The sequence below is a fragment of the Phycodurus eques genome, chromosome 16 (genome assembly GCF_024500275.1).
Source record: "Phycodurus eques isolate BA_2022a chromosome 16, UOR_Pequ_1.1, whole genome shotgun sequence".
NCBI lineage: Eukaryota > Metazoa > Chordata > Actinopteri > Syngnathiformes > Syngnathidae > Phycodurus > Phycodurus eques.
In genome coordinates, this window is record NC_084540.1 from 9813281 (window position 1) to 9839447 (window position 26167).

At 42.5% G+C, this 26167-nt stretch overlaps 1 protein-coding gene across 1 annotated transcript in view; it reads right to left on the bottom strand.

The window, feature by feature from the left end:
• Positions 1 to 26167, bottom strand: part of LOC133414888 (myosin-10-like) — a 73064-nt gene that overhangs the window by 5496 nt on the left and 41401 nt on the right. The window contains 35 exon segments of the mRNA XM_061700588.1: positions 3645 to 3753; positions 3857 to 4065; positions 4169 to 4292; positions 5138 to 5226; positions 5328 to 5456; positions 5530 to 5691; positions 5781 to 5993; positions 6072 to 6284; positions 6411 to 6659; positions 6743 to 6895; positions 6982 to 7086; positions 7350 to 7556; positions 7664 to 7808; positions 7883 to 8095; positions 9126 to 9297; positions 9384 to 9507; positions 9652 to 9789; positions 10256 to 10462; positions 10537 to 10551; positions 10553 to 10669; positions 10796 to 10904; positions 11016 to 11176; positions 11260 to 11329; positions 11475 to 11596; positions 12002 to 12195; positions 13467 to 13581; positions 14580 to 14753; positions 14835 to 15008; positions 15095 to 15247; positions 15393 to 15511; positions 16002 to 16097; positions 19179 to 19322; positions 20027 to 20125; positions 20407 to 20470; positions 21665 to 21757. Of these exon segments, the coding sequence (XP_061556572.1) occupies positions 3645 to 3753; positions 3857 to 4065; positions 4169 to 4292; positions 5138 to 5226; positions 5328 to 5456; positions 5530 to 5691; positions 5781 to 5993; positions 6072 to 6284; positions 6411 to 6659; positions 6743 to 6895; positions 6982 to 7086; positions 7350 to 7556; positions 7664 to 7808; positions 7883 to 8095; positions 9126 to 9297; positions 9384 to 9507; positions 9652 to 9789; positions 10256 to 10462; positions 10537 to 10551; positions 10553 to 10669; positions 10796 to 10904; positions 11016 to 11176; positions 11260 to 11329; positions 11475 to 11596; positions 12002 to 12195; positions 13467 to 13581; positions 14580 to 14753; positions 14835 to 15008; positions 15095 to 15247; positions 15393 to 15511; positions 16002 to 16097; positions 19179 to 19322; positions 20027 to 20125; positions 20407 to 20470; positions 21665 to 21757 (4980 nt within the window).

A 26167-nucleotide genomic window follows, 5' to 3' on the forward strand; every position in this document is an offset into this window, starting at 1 on the left:
GAATCAGATGCCCCAGCTACCTCATCTGGCTCCTCTCGATGTGGAGGAGCAGCGGCTCTACTCTGAGATCCACCCAGATGACTGAGCTTCTCATCCTATCTCTAAGGGAGAGGCTGAACACCATCCGGAGGAAACTCATTTCGGCCGCTTGTATCCGGGATGTTCTTGTGGTCACAACCCACAGCTCGTGACCATAGGTGAGGACACGAACATAGATCGACCGGAGAGCTTCGCCTTTCGGCTGAGCTCCTTCTTGACCACAACGGACCGATACAATGTCCGCATCACTGCAGACTCTACACCGATCCGATCTCCCGTTGCATTCTTCCCTCAGTCGTGAACAAGACCCCAAGATACTTGAACACCTCCACTTGGGGCAGGATCTCATCCCCGACCTGGAGAGGGCACGCCATCCTTTTCCGACTGAGGACCATTGTCTCAGATTTGGAGGTGCTGATTCTCATCCCAGCCGCTTCACCCTCGGCTGCGAACTGCTCCAGTGAGAGTTGGCGATCACAGCTTGATGAAGCCAACGGAACCACATCATCTGCAAAAAGGAGAGATGCAATACTGAGACTACCAAACCGGACCCCCTCTACGCCTCGGCTGTGCCTAGAAATTCTGTCCATAAAAGTTATGAACTGAATCAATGACAAAGGGCAGCCTTGGTGGAGTCCAACCCTCACCGGAAACGAGTCCGACTTACTGCCGGATATGTGGACCAAACTCTGACTCCGGTCGTACAGGGACCAAACAGCCCGTATCAGGGGGTTCGGTACCCCATACTTCCGAAGCCCCCCCACAGGACCCCCGAGGGACACGGTCAAACGCCTTCTCCAAGTCCACAAAACACATGTAGACTGGTTGGGCGAACTCCCATGCACCCTTAAGAACCCTGCTGTGGGTGTGGAGCTGGTCCACTGTCACACAGCCATGACGAAAACCACACTGCTCCTCCTGAATCTGAGATTCGACTTCCCGACGGACCCTCCTCTCCAGCACCCCTGAATAGACCTTACCAGGGAGGCTGAGGAGTGTGATCCCCCTGTAGTTGGAACACACCCTTCGGTCCCTCTTCTTAAAAAGGGGGACCACCACCCCAGTCTGCCAATGACAGAGGCAATGGCCCCGATGTCCACGCGATGTCGCAGAGGCGTGTCAACCAGGACAGCCACACAACATCCAGAGCTTTTAGGAACTCTGGGTGAATCTCATCTACCCCCTGGGCCTTGCCACTGAGGAGCTTTTTAACCACCTCGGTGACCTCAACCCCAGAGATAGCAGAGCCCGCGTCAGAGAACCCAGACCCTGCTTCCTCATGGGAAGGCGTGTCAGTGGTATTCAGGAGGTCTTCGAAGTATTCTCCCCTACCGGCTCACAATGTCCCGAGTCGAGGTCAGCTGCACCCCATCCCCATTATGTTGATGGTGGACAGTGTTGATGGTGCACTGCTTCCCCCTCCCGAGACGCCGGATGGTGGACCAGAATTTCCTCGAAGCCGCCCAAAAGTCTTTCTCCGTGGCCTCACCGAACTCCTCCCGTACCCGTGTTTTTGCTTCAGCGACCACCAAAGCTGCATTCCGCTTGGCCAGCCGGTACCCATCAGCTGCCTCAGGAGTCCCACAGGCTAAAAAGGCCCGATAGGACTCCTTCTTCAGCTTGACGGCATCCCTCACCGTTGGTGCCCACCAACCAGTTCGGGGATTGCCTCCACGACAAGCACCGACCACCTTACGGCCACAGCTCGGGTCGTCCGCCTCAGCAATGGAGCCACGGAACATGGTCCACTCGGACTCGATGTCTCCCGCCTCCCCCGGAACATGAGCAAAGTTTTGTCGGAGGTGGGCATCTTCCCCCACCATCGGAGCCAACTCACCACCAGGTGGTGATCAGTTGACAGCTCCGCCCCTCTCTTCACCAGAGTGTCCGAGACCCGTTCCTCCCAATCATGCCCTTCCAGGTCTCACTGTCATTGCCAACGTGAGCATTGAAGTCCCCCAGCGGGAGCGCTCTCAAGCATCCCCTCCAAGGACTCCAAAAAGGGTGGGTACTCTGAAATGCTGTTTGCTGCATAGGCACAAACAACATTCAGGACCCGTCCCCCCACCTGAAGGCGGAGGGAGGCTACCCTCTTGTCCACCGGGGTGAACCCCAACGTACAGGCGCCGAGGCGGGGGGCAATAAGTATAACCACACCTCCTCGGCGCCTCTCACCGTGGGCAACTCCAGAGTGGAAGAGAGTCCAACCCCTCTCGAGAAGAGTGGTACCAGAGCCCAAGCTGTGTGTGGAGGCGAGTCCGACTATATCTAGTTGGAACTTCTCGACCTCACACATCAGCTCAGGCTCCTTCCCTGCCAGTGAAGTGACATTCCACATCCGTAGCCGGGGATCGGATCGCCGAGTTCCCTGCCTTCGGCCACCGCCCAGCTTGCACTACACCCAACCCCTATGGCCCCTCTCACAGGTGGTGAACCCATGGGAAGGGGGACCCACGTTAGAGGGTATTTAATTGAATATACAGTAGGTTGAAAAGGCCGGCCATGGGTGACCCTACCAGGGGCGTGAAGCCCCAGACAACTTAGCTCCTAGGATCATTGGGACACACAAACCCCTCCACCATGAGAAGGTGACGGCTTCCAGGAGGGGTCATGACACTCACCTGTTTCCAATTACCCTGTTTACCTGTGGAATGTTCCAAAAACTGGTGTTTTTTGAGGATTTCTCAACTTTCCCAGTCTGTTTTTGCCCGTCCCAGCTTTTTTGGAATGTGTTGCAGGCAAAAAACGAGAGAATATTTGCAAAAAACAAAACAAAACAATGTTCATGAGTTTGAACATTTAATATCTTGTCTTTGTAGCTTATTCAATTGAATATGAGTAGAAAAGGATGTGCAGATCGTTGTAGTCTGTTTTTAAGTTTTTTGCAACATCTCAACTTCATTGGAATTCGGGTTCGTATAAAAAAACAAGGGCCAGAGTATGAAATGGTCAGAAGGAAGTAGAGTTAGTGTGTAATGCATATACAGGAAGTATACACTACAGTGCTCACAAAAAGTTAGGGATATTCGGCTTATTAGGTGGAATGTCAGGATGAACGTAAAATGCACTATAGTACAACTTTGACAGGTGAGCTTAATTTGACCTCAAAACTTGAATGCACAAGTTCAACTATGTATTTCAGTACTTTTTGCACAACGTACTGTTCTCTAACAAGGAGCTGAATGGCAAAATTCACAACAAGTGTTCGATTCATGAATGGACAAATACATTTTCTGGTTCAATTCGAATGATTTTAACAGTCCTCTTCATCAGGTGTTCACATAATGACATTATGAGATACGGAAAGAATGCAAAAGTGAGAGAAAGGCATAGAAGTGGACGTCCTTGTAAATTTATTGGTTTATTCATGGGTTAAACACCTGCCATTCAGCTTCTTGTTAGAAAATAGCAGTTGTGCAAAAAGTAATAAAAAAGTTTTGAGGTCGAAATACGTTCATCTGGAAATCTTATAATTTCTTTTTCGGTTCATCCTCAAATTTCACCCGAAAGCAGAATATCCCTTAACTTTGTGAGTGTATGTGTGTGCATGTATGGTGTGTGCAAAGAGAAACAACTATTTAAAGTTAAAATGCCAGGCAACATACTTGCTCTTTAAACTGGTCCGCATGGCGGCGTTCATCCTCCACCTGCATACATATCTCTTTCAGCTTCTTCTCAGTCCTCCTTACTAACTTGTTAGCTGCTCCTCGTTCCCTACAGAGAAGGTTAATGGGATGTGTACACGGAATATGTAGGGTTTTGACACCTCACTGTCACGGCTAATTTAGTTAAGCATAGAATTGTACTGATGTCTTACTTGGCCTCCTGCTCCAGTTGTTCCTCGAGCTGTGCTATTTTGGCCTCCAGCGCCATGATGGAAGCCTTGAAGCGACTTTTCACAGATCCTTCCAGTTCGCTCAGCTTGGCCCGTAGCTCCTTGTTTTGACGTTCCAACTGCTGCCGGGCATTTTCACTCTTTTGTGATGCGCTCCGCTCCGCGCTCAACTCTGTGGTCAGCGTGTCCACCTGTCGAGAGGAAAGAGAGGCAGGTGCCGGAGAGAGAATTAAGAAAATATACATGTAATTCTCTTATGTAGATCCCATGCAAAACATAAAGCTCATTCCACACCTGCATAGTGGTCTTTCTAAAGCGGTCGTTAAGTAGCTCCATGTTGCCTTGCTCTTCTTCGAGCTCTTCCTCAAGCTGAGCTATACGAGCCTCCAGCCTCCTCTTCTCATCCATCAGAGCAGTTCTTAAACACAGCAGAGACAGAGAATGTCATGGCTGATAGGAGCAAAGTCACACTTGGCTTAATGTAATGTACACCATTTTTGTTCAATACGCCTGCAAAAAAAAAACAAAAAAAAAAACCTTTATCAAGTTAAGTCGTCATAAAGGGTGCTCTATATATAATATAATATATATATATATATATATATTATATATTATATATATATATATATATATATATATATATATATATATATATATATAATATATATCTAATTTTGAGCAATATATATATATAATATATAATATAATTATATAATATATAATTAATATAATATAATTTATATATAATTTTGAGCAAAATATGAATGTAATACATTTTGGCATAAGGCTATAACATAAATGTAGAAAAAGTGAAGTGCTCAGAATATTCTCCAGTTTTGGGATGCACAGTATTTGAACAATTATACAGTATGCTACAGTATATACCTGCTTTATGCATATATGCTTCAAATTTTGTGGAGACAGTTTGGGGAAGGCCCTTTTTGTTCCAGCATGACTGTGCCTCTGTGCACAAAGCAAGGTCTATATAAAGGCAACCAACACATTTGGGATTAATTATATATTAATCGAGATAGACAGGCCAACACCAGTGACCTCTGACCTCTGATGACATAACCAACCTTCAGACACACTCCAAGAGCTTGCAGAAGTCACTTCTCAAAATACTGGAAGCTGGTATGGCTGCAATAAGTCAACCTACCCCATATTTTCCTCAATTGTAACTACCTTTAGGTGGAATGGCCCATGTGTTCTAAATACTTTGGTCCATAAAGTGAAGAACAAGATTAGGTAAAAGATGCTTACTTTCCAGATGTGCTGTTGGAGATTTCATCTTGCAGCTCATCTCTTTCTTGCTCTGCATGACGTCGCCCTCTCTCTGACGCTGCCAGGTCCTGCAGAGAAAAAAGAATAAAATAAAATTGTTCTTTTTTGGCCCCTGCTACATCACTCCAACTTTGTGAGGGAAAATTTCATTTTAAAAACTGTTCTATACCTCATGCAACTGAACAATCTCAGCCTCCAGACTCTTTAGTTTCTTCTCATTTTCCTTGGATAAGGCAAAAATATCATCTCTGGAAGCCCTGGCATCTTCCAGTTCCCTCTGGTAGTCCTTCATCTGGGCCTGAAGAAATGTTGGTGTTTAGATGGTAAGCATGGATGTGCATGAAGCATATTGATCTGATCCAAACGTGAACCTGTAGCTTGCGCAGCTGTTTGATGGCTTCATCTCGAGCCTTGCTAGCACCTTCTATCTGACCCTCCACGTCCTTCAAATCCATCTCTAGTTTCTTCTTGGTAGCGACGGCCAATCCTTTCTGCTTCCTCTCGTCCTCCAGCTCTGCCTCCATCTCTCGGACCTGAAGAGAGGAGCCAAGATAATATGGTGGAGCACTGTTAAATGTTAGGGTGTGATAATGAAATGTCAAAGCCATGCTGGTTGCTAGACCTGTTTAATGAGTGCTCTCTTCTTCTCATCGTTCTGGTCATCACGGCCCTGAAGATCACGCTCATACTGAGCCTTCATGGCCTGCATGTTGACCTCCAAGCGCAGCTTGGCATCCTCAGTGGCCTGCAGCTCATCCTCCAGCTCCTCAAGTTGAGTCTTCATCTCCTCCAGCTGCTGCTCCAGAGTGCGCTTGGATTTCTCCAGCTCGTGAACCTTCAGCCGCGAGGAGAGCAATGGATGTAACAATGGTTTCTGCAGCAAACAGGAGTTACTGATCCTACAAAGGCTCACATTCTTGCCCACGTCATCCTTTGAGTTCATCAGATCTTCCATTTCAGCACGGAGCTGCTTGTTGACCCTCTCCAGCTCCTCTTTGGCCTCTAGAGCGTCGTCCAGCGCTCTGGTCATTGACAGAGCTTTGGTCTCCTTCTCCCTGGCCTCAGCTTCCGCCCGGTCACGCTCTTCAGCATAGCGGGCTGAAATGCTCTTCTCCTCAGCCAGCATCTACAGAGAAGAATACTCCATTGTCAAAATAGAAAGAGCATATTTGTGACTTACCTATGGAAAACAATATTTTGACAAAATACAAACTAGCAAAAATCGAAATTTGCTTTCCAGTTAACATTTCACCTGGTCAAACTTCTTCTGTTTCTTCTCCAGGTTGGACACACTCTGCCTCTGGTGATCCAAGTCAACAGTTAGATCATCCAGCTCCTGCTGCAAACGTGTCTTTGTCTTTTCCATCTTCTCAAAAGCGATGGTCTTCTCCTCCAGACGCTGGCCTGACATTTCGAGGTCCTTTTGCAGTTTCTTCTTTGCTTCCTCCAGGCCGTCTATTGTCCCCACATCATCCTCAAGCTTCTTCTTGCTGTCGGACACCTTTCAAGAGAAAAATAAAGCATATTCCATACTCAGAGAATCAACCGAAAGAGTCCTGCAATATCGGAGCCCATCATACCTACCTGAGCCTGTAACATCAGCAACTGTTTCTCCACATTTTTGCGTGCCACCTCATCCTCCTCTTGCTGCTCCTGGAGGGTGTTCTTCTCCTCCTCTAACTGGCGCATGCGACTGCTGAGGTTCAGCTTCTGACGGGTCTCCTCCTGGAGCAGCTCCTATGTGAAAATATGAACCGTTTTCAAGTCAGCTGAACACCAAAAGTTCATCACAATTAATTTTTCGGATTGATAGTGTAGTGCACCTGTGTGTCTTGGAGCTGACTTTCTAATCCAGCAACGTCTTTTGTCATCTTGATGCCTTTTTTCTCAGAATCTTCCAGCATGCCCGATACATTGTCCAGCTCAGTCTGCATGGAGATATGATCAGTCTCAGTCTTCTGGTTGGTAGCTTGGAACATACAGTATTTATAAGGACAATTATGAAATGACTTGAAAAGAGGACTTCACTTGAAAGCACCACAATTCTGAAATTTTAAGTGTTTGCTGAGAAGCCCCTCAGTCATGAGTGTATAGATGGATTGATATATACCACCCACTTCTCTTTGCTGGTAGAGGGAAGTGTACCTGCACCCTTGGTCACAGACCACATTCTCATTCTCATTTTCATCACCTGCAGTTTGTGCACACGTTCAGTCAGCTCGCCCTTGGTCCGTTCCCCTTCAGTGTTTCTAGCAGTGACCTCCTGCAGCTGAGCCTCCAGTTTTTTCCTCTTGTGTTCAGACTCTGTCTTTGCCTGTTGAAGGCTTTTGACCTCACAGGCCATTTCCTTGTTGGCACTTTCCTGGCTCTGCTTGGTCTTCTCCAGATTGGCTTTAAACTATAGATAGGTTGTAGCCAGCATTAGTGTTGACAACTCGTCAGTATCTTTTTTTTTCCATATGGGATGGGATCACGATTGTGATATATTCAGGAAAGGTGTCTCACCCTCTTTGCCTGTTCGAGCTGCTCGGAGAGCTCTTCTAAAGCAGTGGCATGCCTCTGTCGCATATCCTGTATCTGAGTCTCATGGTTTTTAGTCTCCTCCTCAATGGCCTTCTTCAGTTCGGCAACTTCTTGCTCTCGCTTGGTCCTAAAAAGTACAGAAAAGTCAGAACCCTCTTGATTCCTGATATTTGACAGTGGGACATTTCCAGAAATTGTTACCTTAGTTCCTGCTGGGCAGCAGTCGTATCAAGGGTGTCCTCCAGTTCTGTCTTTAGAGCCTCCAATTCTTCACTCAAATCCCTCTTGAGCTTCTCAGCCTTGTTCCTGGCCTGTTTCTCCAACTCCATGTCCTCCTGCAGCTCAGACAGCTGGGCTTGAAGTTCTCGCACTTGTTTCAGAGCGATGTTCTTCTGGTTGACCTCATCTTCGCCCCTGTGAAACATCAAGCACCAACATCTCAGCGTGCACAAGTCTACCACAAATAGTGATAATTACTAATATTATACTGGAACACTGCAAATAATAATAATATCCATCAGTTATCTATAGCACATTAAGGTCATGGGTAAGCTGGAGGCTAATCTCGCAGACCTTGGGCAGTACACCCTGGACTCAATCGCAGGGCACATATAGACATACAACTATTCACACTCACATTCACACATTAGGACAATTCAAGTCTTCAATGAACATAAAATGCATGTTTTTGTAATGTGGGAGGAAGCCGGAGGACCCGAGAAAATTGTAAAACTAGCTATGATAAAATGACATAGTTTTTAATCTAAAAAATAAAAGCCAAGTCTGCTACCCAACAACAAGATGGCAGCAGAGACAAAGTTACTGCCCTACAATTGACCGTAGCATTCTTTTACGATGAGACGTTTGCTCTAAATGCCTTCTGATGTTTGAGTGATGACGAGCGCCCAAATCCACTTTGGTAGGTGTTTGTGGTGACCGCGTGAGTCATATTGACAACTTGGAAAATTCTGTAAATGTCTTTGTATCCCGTGTAAGATTTTTTTCCCCTGTCTGGTCATTTGTCAGAAGCACTTTCTGACTGCTGCTTACTATTATAGTTGCATACTTACATTCATTCATTCATCATACATTCGTGCGAGACATATTTATACCACAATAATGACAAGGCCACCAATCACACATTCCAAAACAGCAAGACTCGGAGAATAAATACTATGCTGGGTCAGACCCAGGTTATGACACTTGATTTGTATATTTGTCTGTACGCTGTCAATCCAATAACATGTAGCATAGAAAAGAAGCAGGTGAGACTAAATCTTGCAACAATGTTAAATGTGGCGACTCCAAGGCTTATATCACTGCCATCATGCCGCAAGCTCTCAGTGACTCAATATTATAACTCAACTGTTATATAGCTCTCACTCAGGTATACAGTATTCTGTTGGTGAACTTGTTCAATCATTCTGTGTGACAGTTCCCCTACCTTGTCTGAAGTAACTGCTGCTCATCCTCTTTCTTGACAATTTGAGTTTTAACCTCTTCTATCTGGGCCTGGAGCTCAGCGATCTGGTCCTGATAGTCGGACGTCTCGCCATCCAGCTTCCTTTTTGCCTTCTCTAGCTCCTGACGGGTCTTCTCTTCCTTTTTGAGCCTCTCTGGATTCAAAATTGGACAATGTTAAAGGTGTAGAGAGGTAGACGTGATGGTCTTCTTTCACACGACAAAGGTGTATCTCCTTTACCCTCCAAGTCGACCATCATGATCTCTTGCTTGTTCTTGACCTTTCCCAGGTTCTTAGCCTTCTCCTCTTCCTCAGCAAGGAAAGTGGTCATCTCATTGATGCGATCTTCCACCAACTTTTTTTCCTAAAAGGTGCATAAATAGACTCTTAGGTTGCTTGTGTAATCTCTCAACCTTGTTTTAGTGCTGTATTCAAGACAGTTCCATGGGACCAAAAATCATTAGGCATGAAGTAAAGTAGCGTTTTCAGCAACTTTGCTCCCTCGCACCTTGATAAACTTGGTGTTTTGGTCCTCGAGTAGCAAAATATCCTCTTCATATTTCTTCATTTTGGCCTCAGTGGTCACTTTCTCAAGCTGCAACTTCTGCCTAGCAGCCTCCTCTTCATCCAACTGCTCCTCCAAGTCCTACCAACACACACACACACACACACACACACACACACACACACACACACCATTTTATTCAGCAAACAATGATTTACATTTTCCTTTTTTCAGGTGAATGAAATGCAATGAAAAGGAATTTTGCATATTAGAATATGCTACAGTCTTACAAGGGTGTGCAGGGTTCAATTTTGAGGAAATAAAAAAAATACACCAACTGGAAAGCAGAGTTGGTCTTGGGACAAAACAATTCAGAGGAAGACAAGGAAAAATTGTGTTGTTTCACAGGTTTTGAAATTGGTTTTACAATCTATATCTGTTTAAATATGTTTTTAGAATTTTGATAAAGAATTTATTTTTCAACTTGAAGCCAATTTAATTTTTTTTGCTAAGGGCATGTAGTTACACAGATAGTCACATTTCAGATGACGTAATTTCTTTGGAACACCCTGTATATTTTAATTATTTCAATATCTTCAGGGCTCACCTGGATATGGGATTGCATCTTCTTCTTCTCGTTTACCATGCCCTGCGCCCTCTCCTCTTCTTCCTCCAGTCTGGACTCCAGGTCGTGAAGGATTTCCTCCAGCTCTTGTTTTTTGGTAGCCAGACGAGCTCTCATCTCCTCAGCCTCGGCAAACAGCTCAGTCTCTGCTTGCAGCTGCTCTGCTAGGATGCTTTTCTCCTCCGTTAACTACAGAGAAACAACACTGATTAAGCATTCCAGAGACCTCTGTTTTTAGCATTATTTACATCAATATTTCAGACCTGTTGCTGTTTTCCGTTCCATCTCTACCAGCTGTCCCTCCACCTTTGTATGCTTCTCCTTCACCTTAACCAGTTCTTCATCTTTAGCCTGCATCTCTTCCTCCTGTCTGGTCACCTGCAGCAAAGGCTTCACCTGGAGAGTAATAGACAGTTGTCATAATTTGATCTTGGATTTCAGAGGTCTATGGCAATAGTTGGGGAATAATGTGTAAATCCAATCAGTTCTGTTCTTCTGTTCTTTGTGTTTAGAAAAACACACCTTAGTGAAGAGTCTCCACCACTGCCAGTGACGCAGCTTCAAGTATGCAGCACAGTTTCTTTGGAGAACCTTCAGTGCACTGAGCTGTTGCTGCTTCTTGGCAAAGGCTCTGAAGCAGCACCAGAGGGGAAAAAAAAGAAACATAGAGGGCATGTGGTTACCACAAGAATGAGCCTTTGTTTAGATCAATCTGCAGAAAGTGTCAGAGGTGCAATCCTACTTGCGTGCCAGATAGCCGCGACAAGCGGCCTGGAAGTAAATAATTATATCGGTGATCTTCAGGTCTCTCTCTTCCTCCAAGTGGGCCAGGACTCCCGCCCTGAAGAAGATTTTACTCTGGCCAATGCGAAACAGGTTGTTGTCAAGCTCTAGGGATTTGATCTACCAAAGAGAGAAATATTTGAAACAACAATGAGAACAAAATTAATAGCTAATGACAAGGTTATAATTTTTTGTTTTCTGACCATTCTCTCGCAGGCCTGCTTGCCGTCCATAAAGCCTTTGGGGATGGCGTTAGGGGTGAGAATCTCATACCTGGACACAGAGGTATGTATGGTTGGACAGAGGGCATGATGACTGAAAATTGTGTGATCATTTTTTCAAACTGAGAGTTTTATTAAATCACCCAAGCTACAGTATCTACTCTGGAACACAAGCCATGAAACTGAAAGTAAAGTACCTCTGTCTGAACTCTTGGAAGACAATACGGTTGGGGAAGCCTTGTCTGCAGATACGGATCCCTTCCAGGACACCATTACATCTTAGCTGGTCCAGAACCAGGTGAGGATCGAGTTTACCAGCCTGGCGGAGGCAGACAGACCACAACCAGGAAATGAAAAGGGCTAAAATGTTTAGTATGATTGGTCACCTGCTTAATAGGAGGTAGACTTGACACCAATATCTCAGTATACCTCTGTGCTCCGTTGAATAAAGTTTATTTTCCACTGAAGCTATTATAAACTGTCCAAAAAATACATAGAGGGAAAAAGAAGAATCTGTACTGGTTTTCACATCACCAGTATGTTATCATGAATTTTTTCATATCGAAATATGTTTCGAAGGGTTACAAAAAATTGTAATGTCATTTTTTTTTCCAATATCACGCAGCCCTAATTCTTACCTAATTTGTTTGTCTGTCATATGTAAGAAATTGTAAATTTAACCATTTAACAGGGTGATGGAAACAGTGACCAGCTTGTGACTCACTCTTTTCTCATGGTTGGGGATGATGCAGCGGACAAAGTTAGGGTTAGTGTTCCTCAATGTCGCCATCAGTTTGGACAGCTGCTCTTTGTACAGCTGACCCACTGTGCGGAACATGCCCTTCTTAGTCTTGTATGCGGCACCGAATGCTGTCTCATTCATGCCAGCAACTTGGTCCAGGCCCACGATTCGGTCAACTGGTGATGACAAACGTGACATTGTTAGCAGTACATAAAGGAATTCGGCACTTCAGTGACGCTTATTTGACACATTAAGTGGCTAAATTATAAATGCAGTGAGTATATTGTACATGGACGATAACATCAAGCATCCATGTGTGCAACTCTTTTCCAGTGTTGCAGTAGCGATGAAAACCACCAACTGAGACGACAACCCATTTGACCTCTGAGGTGTCATAATATGAGCTACTACTCTGCAAACAAATGGATTGTATCTTAATTTTCCCTCGAAAACATCTGCTGAACAAAGTTTTACGTCTTATTCACTGTTTCACTGTTTTAGTCGGAGCCAAATAACACATTTCAAATAATCTATATGACCTGAAAAATAGTCATTTATAATATTCAATATTTCTTACTTTAAACAAATGTTTTCTCTGTTTCATGTTTTACACTGCATGTCATGGGAGGTTTACTAAAGGAAATCTAATACTTTGAATAAGTATAGAGGAAGTCACCAGCCATGATGGAAGTATGACAAAATAACAACTAGTGATACAAAGAGAAGAGGAGGCCATGTGAAGCCAAACAACATTTAAAGTGGGCACATAACAGCCATTGAAGGAATGGGGAATAAGTGATCCATTATGGAGGATGTGGAATAGCTAGAAGTACATGTTATCAATCACCTAGAGCTTCATGGAGCCCAGACACATTGTCATAGAAAGAGGCTTTCTGATACATCTGAATGTCTACAACAAAACGTGGGTGCACACAAACACACACGCACACGCACACACACACACACACACATAGTAGACAGTAGCGTGAGTTAAAAAAATGGGGATAACATCTACAAACCCCTCTTGCAGTCCATACTGATACTCATCTCCACTTGCACTGATTTCTGTTGAAGTCAAATCAGCCACTACAATAATAATAGATACAATCACACACAATTATTGTGTGATTTAAATGATTGATAAAACCGTATTATGTACAAGACGAGGATTAGTCCAGAAAGTGATATAAAGATTTACTCTGTCCCATTAACCATGTTTTTGACAGTGTTCTTCCCCTTTTCGTTTCTCCTACACCATCATTCACCTAGTTTTACTCAATCCTTTCCTTCACCCCTTTCGGTCTTTCTTCCATGTTCCCCCCGTTCTCTTTCATCTTCCTCTCTGATTTTTCTATTCAATCATTTGTCATGTTTTATGTATTATTTCCTATTTATGATTATTTTATCTCCAAAATAAGGCAAAATAGGTGCTGTGAAAACATCTCACCATCTTTCCAGAGTTCAGCCACAAACTTGTCAGTGGACTGATGCAGCAGCGTGGCCACATTGTCATTCAGGGGATCCATGTTCTTCATTAGCCATTCATCTGCTTTATAGTCCACCTGAGGAAACACAACACACCTGTGTCATTTGGACCGTAGCTGTAAAGCTCTGCCTCTTGTGGCCCTACTATGTGTTGTATTGAAAGCTACAACTGGGCTAAGTGCCACATAGCATCAATGTGCAGTACCCAAGTTGTGCTTGTCCACTCTTTTCATTTGACTGACAGGTCACTGTGTCCATCAGGGACCATGTCAGCTCATGTTTGGTCGTGCTATTCTAATTGGATTAGCCTGTAACACCATGATGCCCGACAAACTAAAAAGAGTGCTGGATGAGCGCACGACATAGCAAGTAATTGACACGGTGAGGAACCTGAGATGAGGAATGCAGGTTCCCATCTGGGTTTCATCAGAATCCCGGAAAACCAAACTCACACTGTTTGCACATGTTTTCTCTTCAGTACTACTGCAGTCTTGGAGGATTTATTTGAACAAGTTGAAACGAAATGCTGTCTCCCGGACTGAATACTGGAGGAAATCTATTTTCTGTTAGGCATAGCAAGCTCCACTTGCTGGACTAATACACATCAGAGAGTTCATACATACAAATGCAAGAAGGCAGAACTTAGTATTTAAGTTCAATTTAAACTCCAGAGGCTCGCAAATCAGCGGCTCTGACAGACAAGCTTCCACATGGGAACATACTATAAGCTATGGTTTTCTCTTTACAGATGACTTTCCACCACACAAAGGTGAAGACTGCAAACCTCTGTTATATAACCATCGCTGCACGAAGCCGTCAGTCTCACATCGATGTGAACCAGATGTGAGAATCCTCCAGCAGCAGTACAACAACTGGGCTATTGTATGACGGCAATGATGTAACTGATCTGAGTCCATGCCTTAAATCACTGGGCAGACACAAGGGAATGAATAAATGTGACATCTTTTTAAAGTAGTTGTCATTTGATATGTTTTTCTTCTTACCTATTGTAGAATAATATTCCATGTATCTAAACTTTCAATAAGCAAATCTCTAGTTAGAGAGAATTACATACCCTCCCTGCGTAGTGGATGATGCAGAAGTCAGCTTTGTCCTTGAGCTGACGTGGTTTTTGGAACTTAGTGTGGGTGCCTTGCTCCTGGAGCACTTTGTCCACAAAGGTCTTGTCTGTGGCTTTGGGAAACCAGCATTCTTCATCCAGCAGAGCCAGAATACCAGGAGGGTTATTCTGAGGGGACAGAGCTTGTTTAAAACAAATAAACATAACCAAGCCTGAACATTTCATGCATACAAATGCAGGAGCACCAACCGGCCTCTCGATGAGTTCAATGCAAGGCTGCAGGTCGAGGCCGAAATCGATGAAGCTCCACTCGATGCCCTCCCTCTGGTACTCCTCCTGCTCCAGGATGAACATGGTGTGGTTGAAGAGTTGCTGCAGCTTCTCGTTGGTGTAGTTGATGCACAACTGCTCGAATGAGTTCAGCTTAAAATTAAGCATGAGGCAGACGTCAAGTTAGTGAGGATGTCACAAGTGCAAGATCACCATCTATTCAAGAGATACATTTCCACCTCAAAAATCTCAAATCCAGCGATATCCAGAATGCCGATGAAAGATGCACCCTGACGTTTAGTCCTGTCAAGGGCCTTGTTAATGCGATGGACCAGCCAGCGAAACAGTCGCTCATATGTAGCTTTGGCCAAGGCTTCGACTGCAAAGTCAGCCTGTGCAACAAGACAAAGCCAGTACATTTACAATTTAGCCATGACAATTTGCTTAAATGATTACTGTACATCTTAGCCTATAGCTTTCATAATCAGTATCCTTTTGCAACATATTTCTAATGAGTAAAGTTAAATAGCAACATGCCTGTTCCTTGGTCTGTGCTTTCTGTACATAGTCTCGTCCTACTTTTATCCTTGGAGTGAGGATAGCTCTTGTGAACTCCATAACATTCATTCCAAGTAGATGGCAAAGCTTCTGTGCCGCTGAAAGAGCAAAAAAACAGGAAGCTTGAACATATTGCACAATGTAATTGCACATTCACATTAGTATACCTATAAATCAAATGATTTAATAACACTCTTCAAAGTAAGTAAAGAAAAAAATATAATTATGTGGTAAAAATGCAGAATGGCAAATTATTCTCAGCCTATTCATTGCATATTATGTGGCTAACATCTGCAGGGATATTGGATCATGCTGACACTCCAACATGTTGCCGGTCGAGTCTTGAAGGATTGATTAGAACATCACGCTATCAAATATAAAGAAGACAATCTTACTTCTTGTTTGAGTGTGGAATTTGTGGATATGTGTAAGAGGGTTTCTACCATCTGTTGTGGTGAAAGCTGAGGGTACACTGTCTACTCATTTTCAAGATTGACAAAGTACATGAGTGTTGATGTACGTGTGTGTGTGTGTGTGTGTGTGTGTGTGTACATGCGTGCGTGCATGTGTGTTGTATTGAAAACTCACCGGTGTTCTCAGGCATTGAGGCCTGATCGGTATTCCTCTCTTTCTTGAAGACAATGTTGCCAAATTGCAGCACCGCTGAGACTACCTTCAACATGCCTGACACGAAGAAGACAAAAACACATTGATCTTAAAGGGACGGAACATAAGATAATTACCGTAATTTCTTGTGTATAATGCACTCCCTCCCAGAGCCCCTTACATTTTTCCCTTTGTTATATTGCAGCCATTTGAAAAAAATCATTTAAGTTAATTTTTGTCCCTCATTAATGTACACACAGCACCCCATATTGACAGAAAAAAATGGAATTGTTGGATTTTTTGCAGATTTATATAAAAAAATAAACTGAAATATCACAACCATAAGTATTCAGACCGTTTGCTCAGTATTTAGTAGAAGCACAACTTTTGAGCTAATACAGCAATGAGTCTTTTTGGGAATGATCCAACAAGTTTTTCACACCTGGATTTGGGGATCATCTACTATACCTCCTTGCAGATCCTCTCCAGTTCTGTCAGGTTGAATGGTGAACGTTGGTGGACAGCCACTTTTAGGTCTCTCCAGAGATGCTCAATTGGGTTTAAGTCAGGACTCTGAATGGGTCATTCAAGAACAGCCACACAGTCGTTCTGAAGCCACTCTTTCGTTATTTTAGCTGTGTGCTTAGGGTCATTGTCTGGTTGGAAGGTGAACCTATGGCCCAGTCTAATGTCCTGAGCACTCTGGAGAAGGTTTTCGTCCAGGATATCCCTGTAGTTGGCTGCATTCATCTTTCCTTCGATTGCAACCAGTCGTCCTGTCCCTGCAGCTGAAAAACACCCTCATAGCATGATGCTGCCACCACCATGCTTCACTGTTGGGGCTTTATTGGACAGGTGAGGAGCAGTGCCTGGTTTTCTCCACACATACCGATTAGAATTAAGGCCAAAAAGTTCTATATTGGTCTAATCAAACCAGAGAATTTTATTTCTCACCATCTTGGAGTCCTTCAGGTGTTTTTTTAACAAACTCCATGCGGGTTTTCATGTGTCTTTCATGTGTCTGAGAAGAGGCTTCCATCGGGCCACTCTACCATAAAGCCCCGACTGGTGGAAGGGCTGCAGTGATGGTTGACCTTTCCCCATCTCCCGACTGCATCTCTGGAGTTCAGCCACAGTGATCTTTGGGTTCTTCTTTACCTCTCTCATCAAGGCTCTTCTCCCCTGATTGCTCAGTTTGGCTGGACGGCCAGCTCTAGGAAGTGTTCTGGTCGTCCCAAACGTCTTCCATTTCATTCCATTTTAGGATCATGGAGGCCACTGTGCTCTTAGGAACCTTAAGTGCAGCAGAATCTTTTTTTGTAACCTTGGCCAGATCTGTGCCTTGCCACAATTCTGTTTCTGAGCTCTTCAGGCAGTTCCTTGGACCTCATAATTCTCATTTGCTCTGACATGCACTGTGAGCTGCAAGGTCTTATATAGACAGGTTTGTGGCTTACCTAATCAAGTCCAATCAGTATATTCAAACACAACTGGACTCCAATGAAGGTGTAGAACTATCTCAAGGATGATAAGAAGAAATGGACCGCACCCAAGTTAAATATATGAGCGTCACAGCAAAGGGTCTGAATACTTATGGGCATGTGTTGTTTCAGTTTTTCTTTTTTTAATAAATCTTTAAAATTTCAACAATAAAAATGTTTTCTGTCAATATGGGGTGCTGTGTGTACATTAATAAGGAAAAAATGAACTTAAATGATTTTAGCAAATGGCTGCAATATAACAAAGAGTGAAACATTTAAGGGGGTCTGAATACTTTCCATACCCACTGTAGGTATAGGGGAAAATGGATAAAACTTTCCCATTTTATCAATGTATGCCGCCATCTAGAGGTTATGAAAAAGCTGTACTCTTACATTCTAATATGCCACCGCCACCTAGTGGTTATGAAAAAGGTGTAATATATGACAGGGGTACGTATGACTGCATATATGTACAGTTGTGCTCATAAGTTTACATACCCTGGCAGAATTTGTGAAATATATATATATTTTGAAATATAACTGATGACTGAACAACAACCACCATTAATTTCTTTATGGTTATGTTATGTTTAATGATAATGATTTTCAGAAATGCTTGACCGTTTAATTTTGAATCCCTTTAAAATAAAACTAAATGTGTTTCGCCTGGCCCTTTGTGCTTTGTACACAATTGTACATTGTAAATTGTACCCATTTACAAATTCTGCCTGGGTAATAAAACATATCAGAATCAGAATCATCTTTATTTGCCAAGTATGTCCAAAAAAAAAAACACAAGGAATTTGTCTCCGGTAGTTGGAGCCGCTCTCGTACGACAACAGACAGTCAAGTGACAGAGAACACTTCTGAGACATAAAGACATCGACAAAAACAGTCACTGAGCAATAAAGGGTTGCTAGTTATCTGGTAATGCCGGTACACATTTTTTATTTTCGACAATTGTGCAAAAAGATGCAGAGTCCTCTAGCACTTATAGCAGTTCGAATGACTAATCTCACAATAGTCCGGTGCAATGACCATTGTGCAAAGGGCGGCGAGACTTTAAGGAGTGTATGCAGTTTAAAGTGACGAGTAGTGCGATAATCTGGGACAATGTTGATTGTGCAAATGTTGCAGATACTCCTCAATCAGTGTGCAAATGTGGCAGATGCTACTCTGGCATGAGTGGCCAGTATTGGTCCACAACGGATATGCAAATAGTGTAGCGTGGCGAGACTACTACAGTGAGTGCACGAGTAATATATAATTGGGCCAACAGAAATGCGACAACAAACTCAGACAAAAAAAATACAAAATTGGCAGCATATTGCAATGGAATTGACTAGGGAGCGCGTAACCGAGGCGACCACACGGAAAGTAGAGCTGTGAATTGCAAAATAAGAGCAAGTAAATAAAAAGAAAGTATTACGTGTTCAAATAAAGTGCTTCACTTCAGAATAATTCTTTGAAAAAAACTAACAAAATACAGATAGTACTTCATGTTTTGATCATATGGGTAGAAGCAAAATCATGCATTGTAAAAATGCATTATACATAGCTAAAAGGGTTTTCCAAAATTTTGGGGGTGCGTATTATCCATGAGAAAACTACGGTAGTTATCATTAATGTTGAGTGAAGCTGAGTGGAGTACAACAATGTATCTAGAACTAATACTTACAGACAATCTCATCGTGGGAGAAGCTCATGATGTGCATGGCCTCCAGAGTCTCCTGGAAATTGTCTTTGTCCTGCTGGCCAGGAATGGGAATATTACCATTTGACAAGAATCGGTAGCCGTTAAAGCCTTCGAGGAGCAGGTCCGCTGTAACAGGAGAGAAAGAGTGCTATAGTCAAATTTTTTTGCGGGGTAATGAAAAAAACATCTTTGAAACATTTACAGTAAAGAATTTGCCCATTCTGAGGGTTAGACTATTGATAAGCAAAAGGCAATTGATAAAAACAAACAAACCAAACAAAATGCTATATTACCCACAACCCAAAATTTTGCTACATTCACTCTTGAACTTATTCTAAACTGTACTCCAACCCTATTTACCATTTACAAACTGTAAAAAAAAAAAAAAAAGAAAAAAAGTCCATAGTGGTACTACTCAATGTATGTAAATGCTTTTAATAAAACCCTAACAAACTGATTAATATTAACCAATGATCTATTTTGTGTAATTTTCTAATCATCCGTGACATGCTCCTCTCTCACCATAGGAACTCAAGATATACTCTATACATTTTGTTTTTAACATACGGTAGCTGTTGCTCAAGCTGCGATATCGACGCTTAAGGCACATATCACACTGAAAATCGTTGGTAAAACAGGACATTAATAACTTGTTTCCAAAGTACGATATATTAGTAGGGACACTTCTTCAGAAATATTAAGAAAACAATAATAAATATACTATGAAAAAGGACACATAAATGTAAAAAGCTAATTCAAATAAGCTTTCTAAAGACTCATTGTTGCTAATCAAAATAAATCGATCTGACTGGCTACAGAATGAAACTCACTTTTGAGATGCTCTCCTGCCCCTGCCAGCAAGCGGTAGAAAATGTGGAAAGTTCTTTCATCTTTGGCCTGTCTGATTGCCCTTGATTTCTCCAGAAGATCTAACAGCAAATGTTAAGAACTGGCAGTGGAAATAAAACAGGAATCAAGCTACTCAGTTTGTCAAAACTGTAGCAACTATTAGAGGACATTAAACAGACTACGGCTTGAAACTGAAGAATGGGAGTTCTTTATGTACTTTCACAAAAGCCTTGAAGACAATCATTTAGTTATTTAATACTGCAACCAAACACTTTTAGCCCAGGTCTATTATTGCCAGGGGAAAACAAACAGAATTTCAACCAGCATTCATCTTCAAACTCTCTTTCAATAATCAGGATACAGGTTTCAATATTGGCCCCAACAATGTAGCCTGCAACATCAAAATTGATTCGGATGAACTTGCCCTGCCGGAAAGAAAGAGCAATATTCATGTTAAAATCACATTTGAATTCAAAAGTCTTTTGATATGTGCTGCACTTGCATCTTTAACATTCACTCACTCACTATTTACAAAGTAAAACCCCTGTATAGGCTGCTGCAAATGACATGCAGTGAAAACAAAATTATCCTCTGTAATGGCAAAAACCAAGATTACAGAGCAGGAATAGAAATCTCAATCTCATGTCAGACAAGTTTTTTTTGTAAGATTACTCTATGTGCTGTGGGTGCATGCACACACACACACACACACACACACACACACACACACACACACACACACACACACACAGTGATTAATAAGGACTTGAGCACCACGGTGGTTTCACTTGGCCACATATAGTAAATAGTTTGAGTATTAGTTGCATTCCTGTGAGTCTCTCTATATAACTCTCTACACAACAGTATGTGTTGACCACAACCTTGATAATTCAGTGCATTATTTGCTCTACCACATGAAATTCAGAGATAAGCATTACTCTGAAACAAAATTACTACCGTATATATTCAATTACGATGGCACGACTGGTTAGCGCATCTGCCTTACAGCTCTGGGGATCCCGGCCCCGCCTGTGTGGAGTTTGCATGTTCTCCCCGTGCCTGGATGGGTTTTCTCCGGGCACTCCGGTTTCCTCCCACATCCCAAAAACATGCGTGGTGGGTTGATTGAAGACTCTAAATTGCCCGTAGGTGTGAATGTGAGTGCGAGTGGTTGTTTCTTTCTATGTGCCCTGCGATTGGCTGGTGACCGGTTCAGGGTGTACCCCGCCTACCGCCTGAAGATAGCTGGGATAGGCTCCAGCAGCCCGCGACCCTAGTGAGGAGAAGTGGCCAAAAGAAAATGGATGGATATATTCAATTACACTATAATTATAAACAAATTCATACGGGGCTTACATTTAAGTACTAATTTATACTTGCGGAAATATCTCAATACTACAGTTGTGATGTAGTCACACTTGGGGATATTGGAAAATTGGGATAAAAGCATGTCAATTCAATAGTACAGATGGTGTACATTCCATGGTAAACTGTTTTGGCAAATGTAAACTACTCTGATGGATAGTGCAGAGTTGATGAAACTTTTTTTCTTTGAATTGTAAACATACATGCACTTCAGTCAAAATAAAGATGGTCTGTGGGTTTAAGGATGAACTTACAAAGCGAGAGGAGTTGTCATTTTTCACTGTCTTGGCATTACCGAATGATTCCAAGATAGGGTTAGCCTGAAGGAGCTGGCGTTCCAACTCGCCCTGTGGAGAAGGAAAACGAGGTAAGAGGTCATATAGCTGGCCAATAACTAATGCCATCACCAAATAATAAAAAGGAAATCTAAAGTAGCATTAAAATCATAAGCAAAAACAATTAAATCAAGCATTGCCTTTGGAAACAACAAGGTATGAGTAACAGTTCAAAAATACTATAGAGGGTTACAATGTGGGGATTTATATGAAACACATGCAACATCAAAAATACTAACAAGTGTTAACGTAACTGTCAATCGTGATAATAGCTATTAAAATAAATGTAATGGACAATGCCAGCCAGACATTCTTAAGGAGGTCAACCAATGCATCTGCATTAGATTCAAGCCCCCCTTGAGGTTCTTATGTGGACAGGAGGTCAACAAGGCTAGAAATAGTCTTGATAACAAAAGTTTAAAGACTATAAAGCATTTAGGGGCAAGCGCAAGGAGGCTAGAAGAAGCAAATAAATTAAACACTACCTAGTGTATTTTGCTGATATTGCAAAATGTTGATTTGAACAGAGCAGCTTCTGACTCTACTTGCTTTCCTTTAGTCAGCACGATGGGATTTTTGGCAAGGGAATTCAATAAGCGGGTCAAGACTTCCAAACAGTTGTGAAGCCACAAAACAGCACAGAGAATGTATTTCAGCACATAGTAGTTTGACTCGTTACCCTTTGCCCTAGACATTCCAGTGATGAAGTGATGCACTTAGAAATACAATATAGTAGTATTTACTGAATATATTATACAGTCCAGATGATAGCACAATAGGTTGATAGGTAGTTAGAAAATGGGACATTCCCTAAAGCCTGACTTGAATGGAATTAATGAGACTAATGTAGACTGATGCAGGTCAGTACACAAATACAATAAATATGGAAATACTAATAAAATAATATATAATAATAAATGGGAAAAAATACTGCTGATAAAAGACAATACGAATTTACTGAACTATTGCAAAAAAAATGTTTTTTGCATGCTCCCAAGTTTGCTTGGGTTTTCTCCAGGTACTTCATGCATGTTAGGTTAATTGAAGACTGAAGTGTGAATGTGCCCTGCGATTGGCTGGTGACCAGTCCAGGGTGTACACTGCCTCTCTCCACAGGTCACCTGGGATACGCTCCAGCTCAGTCTTTATTGAGGACAAGCGCTATAGAAAAAGGATGGATGGATACTTTTTAAGTGTACCATAGTCTGTGAAGCGTTGTCAACACAACTTCAAAAGATGGTGAGAATAGTCCTTATGGCTTAGGCATGTGATGTGGAGCATAATTCAACAAGCATAACAAATATAAGTCTTTCATATAGCTATTACTCGGTGTCTTTTGAAGCAGACAATAACATAAAAGAACTCAAAAATCAGCACATTTACAACTTCAGAATAGACAGACATTCCCAAGTGATTTGGTGTGTTTCTCCACTACCTCATATTTTCTCCCCCTACCATACTCTCCCTCAATCGCTGCGTCCACATTCCTCTGGCCTTTGCTCAGAGGCTGCCTTAATGTGCTGCAGAAGGAGAGCAGTACGATGGAAGTCAGGCTGATGTTAGGGGGAATGCTGAGGCCCCAGGTTTACAGTTACTTGCTCATGCGACTGAATCACGACATATTAAGCAGACATGCAAACACCATAGGCATGAAAAAGGTGACCAAAAAAAAAAAAACATTGTAAGGGGGGGGGTCTGATGGGATCCCCCAGGCTCCCGCAGAGAATGTTTTTGATTTTAACATAAATTAAGCAATCTGGAAGACTCTGAAGAGTACAATGAGGCAAAATTAACACATTTTCTTCACGCAGAAAAACATTTATTTATACCGCTCAAGTTCATGTTGATGTACAAATTTAGGATTAACATTTAATTTGCCTAATTTCTTTGCTTTTTTGTGTTCGCCTCCAATTTGAGCCAGGCCCATCTCCACCTGCATCTGATGCCAGCTTCAAGCTGTGCCACATGAATAGCATCCTCCTCTTTAAGGGCTCTCATTCTGGAAAAGAATTGACTACAATCATTGTCTGTTTCACTTCCTTTTTCACTCTTACCAATTTCAAAAACTGTCATGAGCTGCCCTGCAGTTCTATTGATGTAACCTGGGTGGCGCTTTGCGCCCTCTCGCCCTCTCTCTCCCCTCCTCTCTTTCCAGCACCTTCGTCGGCTGCGCACCTGTCAGCAATCAACCCTTGTTAGCACCTGCATTTAAGTCTGCCTGATACCGGAAAACCTTGCCAGAGTATTACAGCTCCTTCCAGTGGTACCACTGGCTCACCTGTCTCAAGTAAGCAACCTAATTCCTTGCCATCGCTCTGACCCCCGTCCTTCTCCTTGTCCTCAGTGTTCCCTCCGTGCTCCTCGTCAAGTGGATTCCTGCCGCCTGTTGTCGGCGCCACCTGTTGTCGGCACCGTCTGCCGCACATCTCTGCCTCCACCACCCGCCAGCCACCTCAAGGATCATTCCCATTACCCTTTCAATAAACTGTTCATCACAACCTCTCTGCCTCCGCCTGTTCTTGGGTCCAGCCTCTATCCAATTGTGACAGGCTAATCCCAAATGCATTCGCCAGGAAAATATTAAGTATTAGGTATTTTTCAGTTTTTATTGGCCATTGCTAAATTTGAAGTTAGTTCATTCTGTGTTTTGACACAATCCCTAACATTGCTCCGTCGCTTAATATATTTAACTTTAACATCCGTAAACTAATGAGATAAATGTAGGCATGTTTCCTAATTAATACAAGATGTACGAGTGGATCAGCTCTTCTCACCAATGTTACGTGTGCTTCGCTGTTCCACTGGGACCACAACCAGGGCCACAACCCGCACCTCAACGGGAAATTACAAAAGACCAGTGCAACAAATACGACACTGGTTTATCTGATGAGCAAAAATGGTGCTTAAACGTAAGAGTAGCAATAGAGGATTGTCCGCTCCAGAGATGGGTAGAGTAGCCAAATATTCTACTAAAGTAGGAATACTATTACTTCACAATAATGTGACACTTGTAAAAGTAAAAAGTAGTCCTGCAAAAAATTACTTAAATAAAAAGTACACAGTGAAATAATTACTCAAGTACAGAGTAAATAGTGTGTAACTTCTGATTTTTTTAACCAGAGCATGAACATCAATTAAAAACATTTTAAAAAAGAAAAGAAAATGCAAATTCTGATGTTGCTGTGTGTGGGCGTGTGTGTATGCACACTCAAAACTTCAACAAAACATCTGCAATTTACTACACTGTGTTTTCTCAAGTTATAAGTGAGCCGAAATATCCACGATTGGGCAGACAGTACAAGACATATACAATACATGAGAGCTGTTGTTTTTGTACGTCTAAATGTAAACACGAGAAATAGTGCGCTGTTGCCTTCATGGTAACGACGACCTTCCCAACATGGATGAGCCGGGCTGGCTTAGCTAGTTTTAATACCTATGCTCGGGAAGCCCAATAAAACACATTGTTGAGGTCATGTGACTTTCTTGTGTCGTTTGATTGGTGAACTAGACTTAAACGTCACTAGTGCTTAAACTGGATTGGAGCAAACAGCACCATTGCGGAAGTCTAAGTCGTAGTCTCGGTCACGAAATAGTTGATAAATAAGCAATCATTGATAAATAAAAGTAGCGACCGACATTTAGGATCATTGTAAAGGAGTAAAAGTACCGTTACTTCTTAACAGCAGATGTGTTTTTTTTGGTCTCGTCAACTCCTGTGATTTATCCAAAGCCTGTCCGAGCGCAGAGGCCGATGCACCAGCATATTAGTCCACTGCGGAGTAATATTCACAATTACATCTGTTATTCACAATTACATCTGTGTGAGGATGGTGGATGTGTGGAATGGATCTCGCTGCCAGCGCTGAAGGAGTATGGAACAGTCTATGATGACAGCGACAGCAACCCTCCCCCCAGAAAAACTAACCGGATCTGTACGATTCACATAAATGGCCTATTTTGAGTTCAAAACGGCGAATTTCGCCGAAAGGCGACTGATTTGCATGTATGGTTAAGTGATCATTTGCCTTGTTTGTAGGCCGTTAAAGCAGCAGACAAGGGACCCTTATAATGTTTTATATTTGCAGCAGACAGCAGTATTTAGTATTGTTTTTGCACTCAAACTGGTAGCCCTTCACTGGTAGTTCTCAGTTTAAAAAAGGTTGTTGACCCCTGTTATAAACAATCAAAAAAAGAATCCCACGATCATTTCTGCTGCTGTGTCAGATTTCAGAACATTGCAACAATTGTTGCAATGTGATACTCACTATGATCATTGTGTGCAGTAGCTTCAAATGATACAGACATAGAAAATACAGACATGACAAACAGTACTCAATGCAATGGGACATCAGCTCTATTTTAGCACATTTGGCATGTTTCGCTAAATCTGCCATGGAATCAACAGGATGATGAAATTTG